General features: G+C 38.0%; 1 protein-coding gene across 6 annotated transcripts in view; it reads right to left on the bottom strand.

Annotated features, from left to right (window-relative positions):
- GCFC2 (GC-rich sequence DNA-binding factor 2) overlaps positions 1 to 17760 on the bottom strand; it is a 45765-nt gene extending 28005 nt beyond the window's left edge. For all 6 annotated transcript variants that reach the window (XR_007135083.1, XR_007135084.1, XM_047781662.1 and 3 more), the window contains exons 1-5: positions 17424 to 17760; positions 13929 to 14060; positions 10259 to 10480; positions 8536 to 8633; positions 3469 to 3584 (exon numbers count right to left, since the gene is read on the bottom strand). Coding sequence is in view for 4 of the 6 variants with exons in the window: in XM_047781662.1 (XP_047637618.1) it covers positions 3469 to 3584; positions 8536 to 8633; positions 10259 to 10480; positions 13929 to 14060; positions 17424 to 17712 (857 nt within the window). In the remaining 2 variants the exon portion in view is untranslated. The remainder of the gene's footprint in view (positions 1 to 3468; positions 3585 to 8535; positions 8634 to 10258; positions 10481 to 13928; positions 14061 to 17423) is intronic.
- Positions 17761 to 18266: the final 506 nt, after the last annotated feature.

The following is an 18266-nucleotide window of genomic DNA, read 5'->3' as shown; positions in this document are numbered from 1 at the left end:
AGCATTCTAATGAAAACTTGTGCAAAGCTACCTAATAGAGACAACCATGGAAAAAAGCAATCATATAAACCTAGGTTTATGAGACCTGCAAACTTGTAGAGCCAAGAAAACACCACAATAAAAGGGGTCTCAAATGTAAAGGTGGGAAAGGACACTTAGAGGTTTTTAGGTGCTAGAGCCAATCATATAGTAGTTTCAGAGGAGAAGTCAGTAAGTGTGGATTGATCAGAATGTGTAAATTAGGTGAGCTGCTAGAATATCAGTGGTCTTAATATTTGAAACAAAGGAGTCTGCCTGGAGTTACTTTTACATTAGTCTGTGATCTTCCTTGGAATATGGATATCTTAGCTGGTACCAAAACTTCTTTGAGCATGTTATTGGTGTAACATATCCGTTTTGTGACTCATTATAGTTTCTCTTTTATTTGTGTTAGAATTTGATGTCCCTTCAGACACATTTCATTTCCTGTTGCTGATGTAGGCCCTATACTTCTCTGTTGATGTTCAGACAGCCCACTTCCTTTCAGCTCCTGTGAGTATTGCATGTATCAACTAATGCAACATGAAAAACTCTCAAATGTAATTCAACATCTGCTTATATTTTAAAATTCATTTATCCCCTATATATATATGACAATAAGAATAAGAGGAGTAAGAAACAAAAAATATCTGGAATGTATTTTCCACTAATATTTGACATAGTGAGCACACGAGAATTAACTACAAATGAAATAAATTCATAGTATTTGAACTTGAGTCAAACAATTTTTAAAGTTAAACTCCTGCTAACCTACTCTATAATGAAAACTCATTAACAAGCGCTTGCTTATTAGGCCAAATGTCCTTTTCTCAAGTTTCCATGGAGCAAAGACTACTGATTGCATTTATCTTCCAAAGTTCTTCCTTGCTTTATACAAAAATAAGAGACGGTTAGGAAGTTCCCAGGCCAGGGGTCCAATTGGAGCTGTAGCCACTGGCCTAGGCCAGAGCCACAGGAACATGGGATCCGAGCCACGTCTGACCTACACCATAGCTCATGGCAACACCGGATCCTTAACTCACTGAGTGAGGGCAGGGATCGAACCCAGGACCTCATGATTCCTAGTCAGATTTGTTTCTGCTGTGCCACAAAGGGAACTCTTTTTTTTTTTTTTTTTGTCTTTTGTCTTTATAGGGCTGTACCTGCGGCATATGGAGGTTCCCAGGCCAGGGGTCAAATCGGAGCTACAGCCACAGCAAAGCCAGATCCGAGCTGCATCTGCAACCTACCACACAGCTCACAGCAAGGCTGGATCCTTAACCCACCGATCGAGGCCAGGGATTGAACCTGTGTCCTCATGGATGCTAATCAGATTTGCTTCCATTGGGCCACAACGGGAACTCTCTCTTAGGATCCTTTTTGTTTCTGTGGCATTAGTTGTAATGTTTCCTTTTTCTTATTTTTGTTATTTGAATCTACTCTTTTTGACTTAGCCTAAGGGTTTGTCAAAATTTTTTTTTTATCTTTAAAAAAACTCAGTTTTTATTTTATTTCAATTGTTTTTCTTTCCTCTATTATCTTTATTATTGCTCTAATCTTTACTATTTCCTTCCTTATGCTAACTCTGGACTTTGTTCTTTTTAAAAGTTTGCTGAGGTACAGTTAGGTTGCTGATTTGGTATCTTTCTTCCTTTTTTTTTTTTTTTTGCATTTTTTAGCACCACACCTGTGGCATACAGAAGTTCCCAGGCTAGAGGTTGAACCGGAGCTGCAGCTGCTGGCCTACACTACAACCACAGCAACTTTGGATCCAAGTGGTGTCTGCGACCTACAACACAGCTCACGGCCAATACTGGATCCTTATTAACTCACTGAGCGAGGCCAGAGATCAAACCCACATCCTCATGGATACTAGTTGGGTTCCTTACTGCTGAGCCACAACAAGAATCCCTCTTTCTTCCTTTTTAATGTGTTTATTGTTATAAACTTCCCTCAGCACTGCTTTTGCTTCATCCTATAACTTTGGGTGTTTTTGTTTTAATTTGCCTTAAGATATTTTCTAGTTTCAATTTTGATTTCTTCTTTGGTCTACTGGTTGCTCAAGAGTGTTTAGTTTCCACATATTTATGAATTTTCCCTTTTCCTTTCTGTTACTGATTTCTAGTCTTACTCCACTGTATCTGGAAAAGATATATTTCAATCTTAAATTTGTTTAGACTTGTTTGTGATCTAACATGGAATCTCTCCTGCAGACTGCACTGTGTATGCTTGAAAATTATGTACATTCTACTGCTGATAGGTGGAACATTATGTTTGTTCCTGAGGTCCATTTAGTTTTGTTCAAAATCACTAGCTCCTTAATGGTTTTTTATTTGAATGTTTTATCAGTTATTCAAAGTGTGATACTCATGTCTCATAGTATTATTATTATTTGTCTTTTTGTCTTTTTAGGGCCCACCTGCAGCATACAGGGTTCCCAGGCTAGGCGTCCAATAGGAGCTGTAGCCTCCGGCCTATGCCAGAGCCACAGCAACTTGGGATCCGAGCGGAGTCTGTGACCTACACCACAGCTCATGGCAACGCCAGATCCTTAACCCACTGAGCAAGGCCAGGGATTGAACTCACATCCTCATGGATGCCAGTCAGATTCGTTAACCACTGAGCCATGATGGGAACTCCTTCATAGTATTATTGTATTGCTATTTCTTCCTTCAGCTCTGTCAACATTCCCTTTACATAATAGGTACTCTAGCGTTGGATGCATATATTTATAATGGCCATATTGTCCTGCCTGGGGTACTACAACTTCCTAAGAGATTTCTGGAATATTCATTAAAGCTTTTTGGATAGTACGTTATTGTTAAGTTGGTATCTCTGTGGGGGATGAGGTCTGCAGCTTCTTATTTTGGTATCTTGCTGCCATTAATCCCAACATATTATTTTTAAAAATTAAAGTCTATTTAAAAACATAAATACGGAGTACTCATTGTGTCTCAGTGGTAATGAACCCAACTAATATCCATGAGGATGTGGCTTTGATTCCTAACTCAGTCAGTGGGTTAAGGATCTGGCATTGCCGTGAGCTTTGGTATAGGATGCAGATGAAGCTAGGATCCAGCATTGCTGTGGCTGTGGCCTAGGCTGGAGGCTACAGCTCTGATTCAACTCCTAGCCTGGGAACTTCCATATGCTGTGGGTATTGCCCTAAAAAGATACACACACAAAAAGTATATAAATGCTTATGAAAGCAATGATTTAAAAAAGCAAGATTTGTTATTACTTTTTAATTTTAAATATATAATACATGTAATAAACACTAAAAGACAAATACAAAAAAGGAGACCAGTTATGTTAGTATGGTAACACAGGTGATGCTAACTTTTCCCTATATATGTAATACTAGCATTTAATAATTAAAATTATAATGCTAACTTTTTTCATTATCAAATGTCTACGGCAAATGCAGAATTTTAAATTAATATTACTTACCTATTATTTAGTTGCTTCTTTATAATTTCTAAATTTATTGGTGGAAATGAAATAGAAACATCAAACTTCTTCACTGTTTGAGATTCACTGCTATAAGACAGATCTATGTCTCGTCCCTAAAAATAATATGAATATTATTATTAAAGCTGTTTTCAATATTCATTAATCTTAAAAATATTAATAGTATGAAAAAAAAAACTGGATACAGCAAGGTCTTACCAGCTCAAAATTTCATGCCTTTGACAGTTTTCATGGCTATAATAAAATGTTTTTAAAATTCTCAGTTTTTTTGGACCATACCCATTCATGGCATGTGGAAGTTCCCAGGCCAGGGATCAAACCTACGCCACAGCAATAACCTAAACTGCTGCAGTGACAGTGCTGGATCCTTAACCCACTGCCCCACAGAAGAACTCCTTAAAATTTAGAATTTTAAATTCATATGCAAAAGGCAAATTACAAAAACTTATTTTTCAGAAAAGCTTGGTTCTCAGTGTTCCTAAAGCTAGGTTTATGATGTAATATACTCTCAAAAAAAGCAATACCTGTTTTCCATGATAGAAGCTGCCACCTAATTTAAGTAGTCAAAGTAAAGTAACTGAAAGTCTGCTGTTAGAGGGTGTCTATATAAAGCTTCTTGTTTAAGTAGCCATTATTTGGGTTTTCTGTTACTTGCAGAGGAATGCACTTTTAACTAATACATGTTGTAACACTGTGCATTTCACATTACTGCCTTCTGGCTAATCATAACTCATCACCATCATGCTTAAAACATTGAAAATGTTCTTAAGCACCTGTTTTAGAAAAGGACATGTGAAGAAGTGGACCAGATACCTGTCAACTCATCGGCTTAACTATCCTTTTTATATTTTCCATGAGACTCCATCATTTCTCACATCAATTCTTATCAAGCCTCCCATTCAGTTTGAATCATACCTACAAATCCACAAACTAATCAGACCATTGCAAAACCTTAAGTATTTTACTCCTGATATCCTCAAAGCCTTTATATCATAAACATCGTTCAAAGACTCATTCAAATTTGGCCATTTCTATACAGTCTTTCCTAAACCTCGCCATCCACCTTCTTGCCTATGAAAGTGACCACTCAGCTGCTTCTCTGTGGTATCTCAGGATCCTATACAGAAATGTGTCATAAAATTTGCAAGATTTTTTTTTTGGTCTTTTTGCCTTTTCTAGGGCTGCTCCCTCGGCAATATGGAGGTTCCCAGGATAGGGGTCGAATCGGAGCTGTAGCCAGTGGCCTATACCAGAGCCACAGCAACGAGGGATCCGAGCCACGTCTGTGACCTACACCACAGATCACGGCAATGCTGGATCTTTAACCACTGAGCAAGGCCAGGGATCAAACCCGTGATCTCATGGTTCCTAGTCGGATTCATTAACCACTGAGCCATGATGGGAACTCCTGTAAGATTTAACTGTAATTGTTTTGTTTAGCTGTCTTTCCCCTGAAAAGATTGTATACTCTTTGGTCTATCACTGTTGAGTGGCTGTAGTGGCTGCACAGTGACCCCCAAAAGACATGTCCAGGTTCTAATATTCCAAACCTGTGAATATCTCCTTACCCGGCAAAAGGTGTGATTAAGTTAAGATTCAACTTAAGTTGCTTCCATATCTTGGCAATTGTGAATAATGCTGCAATGAACATAGGGCTGCATTAACTTTTATAAATAGTTTTTTTCCTTCTGGTAATTACCCAGAAGTAGAATTACTGGATCATATGGTAGATCTATTTTTAATTTTTTGAGGACTCTCCATACTGTTTATTGAGTTTACTAAAAATGGAATCTAAACCTATTACAATCATAGAAAAAGTCCTCTGAATCATTTCTTTAGTTATTTAATTTAGAGATTTCTAAATTACAATCAAAGACTTACCTTTACTTAGCTTTATAGTTTTAATAACATGAAGATCGTACAATACTTTCTTGCTTAGAGCAAAGAATATTTCAAAGCACTGCTATTAAAAAGATTAAAAATAAAACTTGCATTTATAAAATTTATAAGCATTTTGAAGTTAGATTATAATTTTGGGCCTTCCAGCCACCTACCCAGGTAGGTAACATTATCATTCCCACTTTATTGATGAGACAACTGATACAGAATGATTTTCTCAAAGTTATATAAATATTTATTGAGTACTCACAATATTAGGTACTATAGAATACTGAAAAAAAAGTTAATAATTCTTGACCTCATGGAGAATCTATTTTAGTGGTAGAGCCAGAATCCCAAATCCAGGACTTTTAACCCAAAGTATAATTTTTTTTTAACTTTCACTATTCATTTGCTTAAACTTCACATTGAATCGTCTACCATATAATACATGTTGTCAATTATTATAAAATTAAAAGTAAAAAAGATATGGTTTCCTCAAGGGGCTTGCAATATGTGGGAAGCATTTATAATCTACTGGGAAAAAAACATAATTTACATGGCATAGTTGGTTGAATGATGGATTCCCAAAGATAGGTCTATGTCCTAACCCCTGGAACCTCTGAATATGACCTTACTTGGAGAAGGGTCTTTGTGATTGCAATTAAGTGAAGTATCTCAAGATGAGATCATTCTGGATTATCCAAGTAGGCCCTAAATCCAATGACAAGTGGATTTACAAGAGACACACAAAGCAGAGGCACAGAGAAGGCCATGTGAAGATGGAGACAGAAACAGAAGTTACGCACTCAAAAAGCAAGGAATATTTGGAGTGAGAAGAACTTACAAAAAGCAAGAAAGAATTCTCTGTTGGGAGGTTCAATGCAATCCCTATCAAAATACCAATGGAATTTTTCATAGAGTTAAAACAAATAATCCTAACATTTATATGGAACTGCAAAGACCCTGAATTAACCAAAGCAATACTGAGAAAGAACAAAGCTAGAGGTATCAAGTTCCCTGATTTCAAATATATTTTAAAGCTACAGTAATCAAAACAGTACGGTACAGGCAAAACCAAACCAAACCAAATCAAAACCAAAAAACCCCACATAGATCAATGGAATGGAATAAAGAGCTCAGAAATAAACTGATGCTAATATTACCAATTATTCTACAACAAAGGAGGCAAGAATGCAATCTTTGGGGAAAATACAACCTCTTTAATAAATGGTGCTGAAAAAACTCAATGGCTATATGCAAAAGAATGAGGCTGGATCATTTCCTTTTATCACATACAAAAATCATTTTAAAATGGATTAAAGACATAAATGTAAGATCTGAAGCCATAAAACACCAAGAAAAAAACATAGAATGTTCTTTCATATCAGTCTCAGCAATATTTTTTGAATAAACAAACTAATATTGGGGGACCACAAACTAAAATGTTTTTGCACAGCAAAGGAAATCATCAATAAAACATACAGGCCCCCTGCTGAATAGGAGGAGATGTTTGCAAATGATACATCTAATAAAGAGTTAGTATCCAAATTATATAAAGAACTTATACACCTCAACATTAAAAAAACAATCTGATCAAAAATGGGCAGAGTGGAGTTCCCCTGTGGGGTAGCTGGTTAAAGATCTGGCAATGTCAACTGCAGCAGTCCAGGTCACTTCTGTGGTGTGGGTTCAATCCCTGGCCTGGGAAATTCTACATGTTGCAGGCACGGACAAAAAAAAAAAAAAAAGAAAAAAGAAAAAAATGCAGAGTATCTGAAAAGATATTTCTTCAAAGAAGATGTACAAATGGTCAACATGCTCAATATTGCCAATCATCAGGGAAATGCAAGTCAAAATCATAATAAGACACTTCATACTTGTCAGAATGGCTATTATCAAAGAGAACAAATGGCAAGTGTTGGCAAGGAAGTGGAAAAAAGGGAACACTTGTGCTTTGCTGGTGGGAATGTAAACCAGTGCATCCACTATGGAAAACTGTATGGGGATTCTTCAAAAAATTAAAAATAGAACTACCCTATGATTCAGTAGTTCTACTTCTGGGTAATTACCAGAAGAACAAAAACACTATTTAAAAATAGTACAGCCTTATGTTCATTGTAGCATTATCCACAATTGCCAAGATATGCATAGTGTCAACTGATATACAAATGGATATGACTATGTGGTAATATATACAGGACAGAATATTATTTAGCCACAAAAAAGAAAAAGAATTAAATTGTGCCATTTGTGACCACATGGGTGGACCTAGAGGTGTCACGCTAAGTGTAACAAGACAGAGAAAGACAAATACCATGTGATCTCACTTGTATTTGTAACCTAAAAAACTTAACAAACAAAACAGAAACAGACCATTTATGGATACAAAGAGGAAACTGGTGCTTGTTAGAGGGGAGGAAGGTGGAGTATGGTGATATTGGTGAAGGGGATTAAGAGGTATAAACTTCTAGGTATTAAAACAAATAAGTCAAAATGATGTAATATACATCATTAAGGAACATAGTCAATTATACTGTAATAATTTTTGTCCAAAAATTTTGTACAAAATTCATATTTTGTGAAAGATGGTAACTAGACTTATCATGGTGATTTTTGCATAATATGTATTTAAAAGTCAATCACTATGTTGTATACATGAAAGTAACATAATACTGTATTTCAATTCTACTTCAGTTTAAAAAAAGAAAAAAGAAAAGTGAAAAGACAAAGAAGGAACAAAAAAGAAAAGAATTCTTCCTAGGGCCGTCAAACGAAGCACAGCCCTGCCAACACTTTCACTTGAGATTTCTAGCCTCAACAACGATGACAGAATATATGACTGCTGCTTTAAGCTATCAAGTTATGGTAATTTGTTACAGTGGCCACAGGAAATTAATATACACGGTATAAAAAATTATTACTCCTGGAGTTCCCACCGTGGTGCAGTGAGTTAAGGATTTGCTGTTGTCTCTGTGGTGGCTTGGGTTCAATCCCTGGACTAGAGTAGTGGGATAAGGAGCTGGTGTTGCTTCAGCTGTGGCATAGGTCACAACTACAGCTCAGATTTGATCCCTGGCCTGGGAACTTTCATAAGCTACGGTGCGGCCACCAAAAAAACTTAAAACAAAACAAAACAAAAAAAAAACTAGGAAAAAAATGTATTACCTCTGTGATTTTAACCGCTTTCCTCATTTGCTGCTGTTCCCAAGTATCTTGATTTTCATCTTCTTGACTATCTTCGCTTGTTTCTTCATCTCTGTTTGCTAGAAAAAAAAAGTTAATGTATAAATAGTATATATTTTTCCATTCTAACAGCAGCAGAAAACATTTTTGTGAAGTGTATAACGGGCTGGCTTAGTAGTCCTTTATATTTGTTAACTTACTCTTCATACTAATTCTGGGAGAAAGGCACTATTATAACTCCCACTTTATAAACAAGGACATTCACATATTAGGAGGTTAAATAACTTCTCTTTGAATCTAGAACGTGAATCTAGCAATTGGATTTCAGAATCTGCACTCATCACCAAACTGTCTAACTCAAAACATGAAGGTCTCAAAATATGGAAAAAGCCTGGGGGGAAAAAGAATGAAACATTTTATCAGATTCTTGATTCTACCTGAGTATCTAAATAGGCAAAAATAATTTCTGAATTAATAGGAACCAAAAGTCTCATTCTGAAATAATATTACCTGAAGTGACAAAAACTTTGGTAAAACACTATTAACAAATGGGAAAAGTAAAGATAGTTCTTTGAGACCTAAGGATTATTGGCTGAAGAAAATTTTCACTAGAGCAGGGAAGATTATAATATATGACACTTAAAATCCCTACATGCCTCCATGTATTAACAAAAAAAAAAAAAGTGACAGTGAAAGTTTTTTTTTTGCTTTTTTTCTTTTTAGGGCCACACCTGCGGCATATGAAGGTTCCTAGGATAGAGGTCTAATCGGAGCTGTTGCTGCCAGCTTACGCGCCAGAGCCATGGCAACACCAGATCTAAGCCACATCTGTGACCTATACCACAGCTCACAGCCATGCCAGATCCTTAACGCACTGAGCGAAGCCGGGGATCTAACCCGCAACCTCATGATTCCTAGTCGGATTCATTTCTGACAATGAAAGTTTTCAATATTAAAAATAAGACACTCTACAATTTTTTTAACTTGTCAAGAAAGATCAAGTGGAGATCAAATCATAGTAAACACTGAAGCACATACCCTGTGACGATAACATTTTGACACAGACATGTATTTTAGAATCCACGATGTCAGTGACTAAATTGGTATTAAAAAAAACCCAACAACTTGGGAGTTCCTGCTGTGGCAGAGGTTAATGATCCCCGCTTGTCTCTGCAGGGGGGCCGGTTCAATCCCTGATCTGGCACAGTGGGTTAAGGTTCCAGCGTTGCAGCGACCTGGATGTGATAATAGGCCTGGGAACTTTCACATGCTGCTGGTGCAGCCGAAAAAGAAACAAACAAATAAACAACTTAAAAACCCCTTAGGGAGTTCCTGTCATGGCTCAGTGGTTAACGAATCCGATTAGGAACCATGAGGTTGAGGGTTTGATCCCTGGCCTTGCTCAGTGGGTTAAGGATCTGGCGTTGCCGTGAGCTGTGGTGTAGGTCGAAGACACGGCTCAGATCCCTACGTTGCTGTGGCTCTGGCGTAGGCCGGCAGCTACAGCTCTGATTCGACCCCTAGCCTGGGAGCCTCTATATGCCGCAGGAGCAGCCCAAGAAATGGCAAAAAAAGACCAAAAAAACCTCAAAAACAGGATATGAGACACTACATTTTGGTTTTTTTTTTTTGGAGATTTTTTTACAATATTATATTCTCAGAAAAAAAAAGTCTTAATGTTCATGTATTGTAGATAAAAACGTACTTGTTTCTTCAGCCATTCTTTGTCTAAGAGTTTGAGGCTTTGGGGTAAATGGTATTATATTTTCATGATCATCAGGCTCACTTTCGGAACCTTCACTGTTTTTCTTCATATTAGAGATGCTGGAGACATGTTTTACATCCAAAGAAATATAGTCCTCCTGGGCCCTGGCCAATTCACGTTTCCTGTAGGCCGCCTGAATAAAAGCTGCATCAGGGACATTTACTGAAAGCAAGAAAGAGGAGAATGGTGAAAACAAAAGAAAGAGACACTCCCCACATTTAAATAAAAGAAAAAAACATCATTTTCCCACTATTTTTTGTGAATAACTAAATGACTCAAAATCTGTATCAATAACAGAAGATAATTACTTTGATAGACATTAAATATGAGAAATGAACCAAATCTAGAAATATCAGAAAACACACTGAAACCACTCCAGTTTATCCTTTAAATCTCTTTTTCATCAAGTGTTGTTGCTGACTTTTTGTTGAGGGGGGGCTAGCTATTTCTCATTTCCGGAAGCTCTGAGATTATCAGGGTAGGGTTCTGCAAGAAGGTCCTGAATTTTGTCTTGCCTGTTTTAATGATTTTATTGTGATGTGAATTCAGGCAAGAAGACATCTATAAAGTTAGGAGGTATAACTAGTATTAATCTAAAGCGGAATTAAAATTCAAAACCACCACAACAAGTTAAGTTAGCATTGCTTGACCCTGGCTACATGTTAGAATCACCCGGGAAGGCTGACAATGACAACGAGGCTCCCATTCCAGAGATTTAGATTCAGTTGTTCTGAGGCAGAGATGAGCAACAGTATTTTTCTTTTTTTTGCTTTTTAGGGCCACACCCATGGCATATGGAAATCCCCAGGCTAGGGGTTGAATGTGAGCTATAGCTGCCAGCCTATGCCACAGCAGCTTGGGATCCCAGCCACGAATGGCACCTATACCACAGCTCATGGCAATGCTGGATCGCTGACCCACTGAGCAAGGCCAGGTATCCCTTGGCCTCATGGATTCTCATCCTCATGGATACTAGTTGCATGCATTTCTGCTGTGCCACGATGGGAACTCCCAGAAGTATGTTTTTATAGCCCCCTAAGAGATTTTAATGTGCCACCAGGGTTAAGATGATACACATTAAGTTCAAATAATTAAGTGTATGAACATAGAAACAGAAATACTTGAACTTCTATCTGCGACTGACTTGGTGGGGTTTAAGTGATAAATCACAAGCAATGGACTCACTAGTGAGATACTAGTGTTACACAAAGCTAATCTTCTTTCAAGTTACAATAAATAAATAGAAGTTCAGGGAGTTTCTGCTGTGGCTCAGAGGAAACAAATCTGACTAGTATCCACGAGGGTGTAGGTATGATCCTTGGCCTTGCTCAGTGGGTTGGTGATCCAGTGTTATTATGAACTGTGGTGTAGGTTGCAGACATGGCTCGGATCCCCAGTTGCTATGGTTGCAGTGAAGTCCAGCAGTTGTCCGATTTGACAACTAGCCTGGGAACTTCCATATGCCATGGGTGCAGCCCTAAAAAGCAAAAAAGAAAAGAAAAGAAAAGAAACAAACAAGAAAGAGAAGAGATTTCTATCCTGTCCCATCTATATCCAACACCTAGCTCAAGGGTTCCCACACAGTACATGCTGGTCAAACATGGGATGAATTAATGTTAGCATACTGCTTCATGAAAATGAAAACAGTATGTTTTCACAGATTTACAACTCAGACATAATTTTCACATGTCATCCTATCTAGAGGCAGAGGTCAGGAGGGAGTGAAGATGGCAGAGTAGGAGGGCATGGAGCTCATTTCCTCCCACAAACACATCAAAAATACATCTACATGTGGAACAATCCTCACAGAAAGCCAACTGGAAACTGGCAAATTTCTCATATAGCAATAGGACATCAAAATCACAAAATATGGGAGGGGAATATAAAAATATATGTTTTTAGAATGTGTTTGAACTTGCATGACTTATTATCTTAAAGCATATAGATATAGTTATGGATCAATATATTTGAACCCTATGGTAACCACAAATATGGGGGAGGGGAATATAAAATATAGATTTTTTTAGAATGTATATGAACATGTATGACCATCATCTTTTTTTTGCTTTTTTTTTTTTACAGCCACACATGTGGCATATGGAAGTTCCCAGGTTAGCAGCTGAACTGGAGCTGCAGCTGCCAGCCTACACCATGGCCACAGCAATGCAGGATCCGAGCTGCGTCTGTGACCTACACCACAGCTCATGGCAATGCCGGATACTTAACTCACTGAGCGAGGCCAGGGATTCAACCTGCATCCTTCTGGTTACTGGTTACTAGTTGGGTTTGTTATTGCTGTGCCACAATGGGAACTCCCAAATACTGCCTTCTCTCCTTTAGATTCCCAGTGCTACCAACACTTTACAATGACTGCCTTACACTATCTAATCTGCCATCTTCTACAGCAGCACTGTTCAGTATAGTAATGACCAGCCATAGGAGAGTATTTAAATTTAAAAACACAGCTCCTTAGCCACACTATCACATTTCAAAAGTCTATAGCCACATGTGGCTAGTGGCTAATGTACTAGAAAGTGAAGATATAGAACCTTCACAAAGAGTTTTCTGGGACTTGAACAGCACTGTATCTACAGTCTAGACAAAGCTTCGTTTGTCCACTAGGCTTCAATTCTTTATATTGGCTTCATCCCTAAGTACTCCTGTAGCTTGTGAACTTCAGACAAATCATCTGGTTCCTGCTATGTCATATGTTAATAAAGTGCTTACTACTGTATTACGAATCCTTAAAAGTATATTTTAATAATTACATTTCAAATTAACTTGTTTTCTTTATAAAGCAATGCAGTTTGTAGTTCATTTTTCTTAGAAGAGGTCTAGGTTTCCTGAAACTGAAGAGAGTCCATAGCACAAGACAAGTTAACAACACTTGAGCTAGAGTAGAAGGTCAGGTAAATATTTCCAGCTTTTTGGGCCATAAAGTCGTAAAGTCTTCTCATCTGTGCCATCATAGTGCAAAAACAGCCACAGATAATACATAACTGAATAAGCATGGCTTTAGTAAAACTTAATTCACAAAAGCAGATAATGGGCCAGATGTGGCTCACAGGAGGTAACCTGCCAACCCCTGGACTGGGCTTATCTTTGTAAAACACAAAAATGGTCATGTCATCGCTTTGCATAACATTTTCAGCAGTTCCCTCAAAACCTATTATCTGACTCTAATTTGTCCCTCTGCGTTCATTTTGTTCTTTTTTAAACTTGAATCAAGTATTTTCCGTCCAACAACTACTTTTAATTTTCACATGCGATGCTGTCTTCTCTAGAGTTTTACATATGCTACATTCTGTACCTGAAACAGCCTCACAAATTCTTAACACCTTACAGACAATGGCATGAATCAGCTAGTATAGCACAGTAGTTAAGAACATTGCCTCTGGAGAGGATTGCCTGGGTCTGAATCCTAGCTATGCCTCCTATAAGCCATCAGACCTTCGGCATGTTACACAATGGGAATGAGCAATCAATTTTGGCACTTTGACAATCATTAATGACTTACTTGCCTTAGACTTCACTGGAGTTTACCAATAATAACAATCACTAGTATAAAATACTAGTATTAGAAATAAAGTTCTTAACCAAAATTACCAACCTGTTGATAAAAATTCTTCTTCTTCTTCCAGAGAGCTAGAGCTGTTAGAAGATGAACTCTGATCATCTTCGCTTTCTGAAGAATGATGTATTCCATCCTCTTTGTCTGTTGAAAGATCAACTGTTCTGGATTCTAAGAGGACATTTTTTAAATATAATAAGAAAGAGTCAAGACATTGGAATCAATAATTGAAATTCTGAACAATACATGGCACATATAAAATACGGTGTTTTAATTTTACTCCACATACTTAAATTAAGGTAGATCTAATGCAGATCTGTCCCTAACTTCCATTCTTTCTGAAATCAACAGATGTTCTAATAAATGTACAAGGGCTTATCCTATTTGCACTATCTACTTAACTAGTAAAATCCTCCCTTAAAGAATGAAATGAAAAGAGGAAAGGGAACATAGGAGAAACAAAATGACAAGAAAAGAAGTGGTAGCAAATAAGTAAAAAAAGAAAAGAACACTTCACATACACTACACTAGTATGTGCCAGGCATACTGAAGTCTGTTTCACAAGGTATGTTTCATTTAATGCAATTCTATAAAGTAAATGCTATTACTGATGAGGACACTAAGGAATGGAGAGGCTAAATAACAAAGTTATTAAATTCAGAAGCAGGGCTTTCAATCTAATTTCATCCAACTCTGGAATTTAGGCTCTCATAAATGTTATGTCACATATCAAGGGCTGGTGGTTAAGGAGTACTATAACGAGCACTGTGGTCTCAAACCAAATCATAAATCTATTTCCACTGTATGATTCTGGAAAGGACACAGTCAATTAATCTATTAAAGGTAATATTCAATGATAACTCTCACAGAGGTATTCAAGAACTGAATGAACAAAATGTAAAGGAATTCATGGTATTATTGACAAAGAAAGGACTTGTTAATTCACAATTATTTTGTAATATTTGTGAATAACCTTAAAACTCAAGATTACATAAATAGTACTCTTTATCTTAAAAACATCCCTTAATTAGATGTTTACATCCCTTATACATTTCAAAAAAGTCTAGAGTTAAGACCAAAACTTAAAAGCCAAAGGAAAATAGCTACAGCTTACATCTTCCTTAGCTACTGCTATTTATGACAACTCCTATGTCTTCCTAAAGTGAAGAAAAGTTACACCAAAGCAATGGTTCTTAGAGTATAGTCCATCAACCCTTAGAGGTCTCTCGAACACTTTTAGACGGCTATAAGCCAAAACTGCTTCCATCACACTATTAACATGTTACACACACTTTTTACCATTGATATTTACAAAATGAAGTAAAAACAGGGGTTGGTAAAACTGCTGATATTTCAGTCTGAGTCATAACACGGATATAACCACAGAAGCAGTAGTAGTTTCTTTGCTAACATGCAGTGGCAATAAAAACATCCAGTTCCACTCATGTTTCTTAATGAAGCAATGCAAAATTTTATTAAATCTTGATCCTGAGGACGTATCTTTTTAATATTCTGTAGATCAAAATGGAAGCATGCATAAAGTACTTTTGGGGCATGCTCAAATGCAATGGTTTCCTCAAGAAAAAGCACTGTGTGATGAGATGCAAGTTGAACTTTGCCACTGCATTTGAGGAGGAATACCATTTGCCTTCAGAGAATGACAAACTATTTATTCAGACACGGATATCTGACAAACATTCTCGAAATGAGCAAAATTGTGCATATCACTTCAAGAATTATTGATTTCAAATGAAGACTGGAATTTTGAGAAAACTTATATCCTCTTGTGAACTTGATAGCTTTCCAATACTAAAAGACTGATGATATAGTAGTAGCATTGAGGGTTTTTTTTGGATAGCGTGTAATTAGATATACCAACACCTGCAAAAACTGCAACTCAGTGAACCAATACTTCTCAAAGAATCAATGCATGATGTTACTAATCATACCTGGGTAAAAGATTCTTTTAAAGTACAAAACACACCAAAAGATTTTAATCTAATGGAGTACAAAAAAAAAAAAAAAAGAGTTTTAGCTTCTATGTTGCAAACTAACCTTTGAGAATGTATCACGTGTTGAGAGCTGCATTGTAACATTAAAGCACAATAACCTCCATAAACCAAAAAGGCTGTTGAGGACTGGTAACCATCTATCTGTGCTTTTCTTCAAAATCACAAACAAAATATATTTAAACAGGTTGAATACAGAAATAGTTTTGAGAATTCAGCTGTCTCCCATTATGCTAGATGTTAAAGAGATTTACAAACTCAAAACGACGTCACTCTGGAGTTCCCTGGTGGTGTATATAGCAGGTTAAGGACCCAAGGTGAGCACTGTTATGGATCAGACTGCTGCTGTGGCATAGATTTTGATCCCTGGCTCTAGTTTTTCCACATCGAGCGGGACTGGCCAAAAAAACCTCAAAAGCCATAAAAACAAAAAACAAAAACAGAACAAAATAAAAAAACCCAAGTCAAAACAATGACACTCTTACTCTTTTTTGGCAAATAGTTATTTTTCATAAAAAAAGTTTCTTTCCTTACATGTAATGAATTAATTTTAAAAAAGAGTAAAAATTTAATCTTAATTTCTAATACGGCAAATATTACAGAATAATCTACAGAACCAAAAGCTCTTTGGGATCGTTAATCATTTTTAAAAGTATGAAGGTTTACCCTTTATGCTCAAGACCAAAAAGCTTGAGTACCACTGTTTATAAAGCAAGTGAAACAGCAAGTCCTGGCCTCAAGTCTCCCTGATAGTTTAACCACATGACTTAACATACAAAAGCATTTTAAAAAAATCACACTTCATATAAACAAGTGATTATAACACTGACTAAGAAATCACCGAAGAGTGGTGAGAATTTTTTTCCTTGACTAACCATTCTTATTGAACTCCATTTCAAAAAAGAACACACCTTATGTAAACAACTTGATGCTACCTGAATCCTATTTTTAGGAACACAAAGGTATCTCAAAATTTACATTGTATTTAACATCATTATTGGCAGTCTACAGTGTCATTTACCTACTGTTAGTGACATATATCGTTAATCTTTTCTTTAAATAATGGATTAAATTAAAAAAAGTAAAATGTCCCCAAACCTGTCACCTAAGTTTTTCCAGCGTACCATTCCATCCAGTTAGATGTTTTCTAGAAAAACAATTAGGGACGTTTCCAGAAAGTATTACCACTTACTTAGAAATATCAGAAAATTTTTTAACTCTTCTGGGGCGATTTAGGTTCCACATAAACATCAGGTGCAGCACTAAAGCTATAATTGGTGAAGGTTCATTTGATGTTGCAAAACAGAGGAGCCCAAACTTAACAGGATTCATTCTACTGCCCCTGGGAGCCCAGTGTGGAGATGCTGGCAGCGGGCGGGTGTTCACAAGCAGGCTGTCTTGCTTACTATTCCTGCGATGCAGCCCACATCCTGGTAAGCACCGTGTTAAAGCCGAAACCACCCTAACTCCTCGGGGTCTTCCTCCCGCCCCCGCCCCGGGCACCCACGCCGCCGCCCTGTGTCACCTGGGGCATCCGATCCTGGGTCCAAGCGCAGAGCCGCTTTCGCCGCGCGCCGGGAACTCGCCCAGACCCGGCCCCGGCCCCGGCCCCGGGCCCGGCCCCCGCCCCGGGCCCGGCGGAGCCGTTCCGCCACTTCCGCGCAGCCTCCTTCAGACGGCATTCCTTCCTCCGCAGGGCCCGTGGCTACTTGCTCTCCCGGCACCCCTGGTTCGGCAGTTGGTTCCTGGGCGCTGTCGCTGTCGCTAGAGTCAGTTCGGCGCTGCCGAAAAGTCCTTTTCGGTCTGTGAGCCATGACCGAACCCAGACACACCAGGTCTACGGCTTCCGCGCAGGCGCACGCTCCCGCCTCCCGCCTCGCCGCCGCGTACGCGCGCGGGAGCCAAGCGGCTTCAGACGCCGGCTTCGCCATGCGCATGCGTAGTTTCCTTTTTTCGTTCTGTGCGACCCAACTCGTCTCCCGGGGTTTCTAGGGATGTGCGGCGTTCTCTTTGCAAGGTCAGTTTATGCAGGTGCTCGCGAAGAGATTACCGCAGGTTCCTCAAGCTAACTGCTATGGAGAGCAGCACTCACAGGCTCTCTTTGTGCAAACCCTTGTCTGGAACTCAGGCGTTGTGCCCACATCCTGGACTGGATCCACTCTTCGACTTTCTGGAGAAAGTGAAGTTCTCTTTCTAAACAAGAATTAAAACAAATAAGCCTACACTGTGTAAGAGATTGTCTCTGGAAGCTAAACAGTAACATCTACACAGAAATGATACTGCACAAGTAAGCAACAATCAAGAAGAAAAGCACAGAGATAAAAAGGATGGCCTCTTAGAATTACAGATAGAAACAAGTAAAGAGCAA

This window comes from Phacochoerus africanus, chromosome 5 (assembly GCF_016906955.1).
Source record: "Phacochoerus africanus isolate WHEZ1 chromosome 5, ROS_Pafr_v1, whole genome shotgun sequence".
Lineage (NCBI taxonomy): Eukaryota > Metazoa > Chordata > Mammalia > Artiodactyla > Suidae > Phacochoerus > Phacochoerus africanus.
This window is presented reverse-complemented; position numbering and strand designations above follow the sequence as displayed.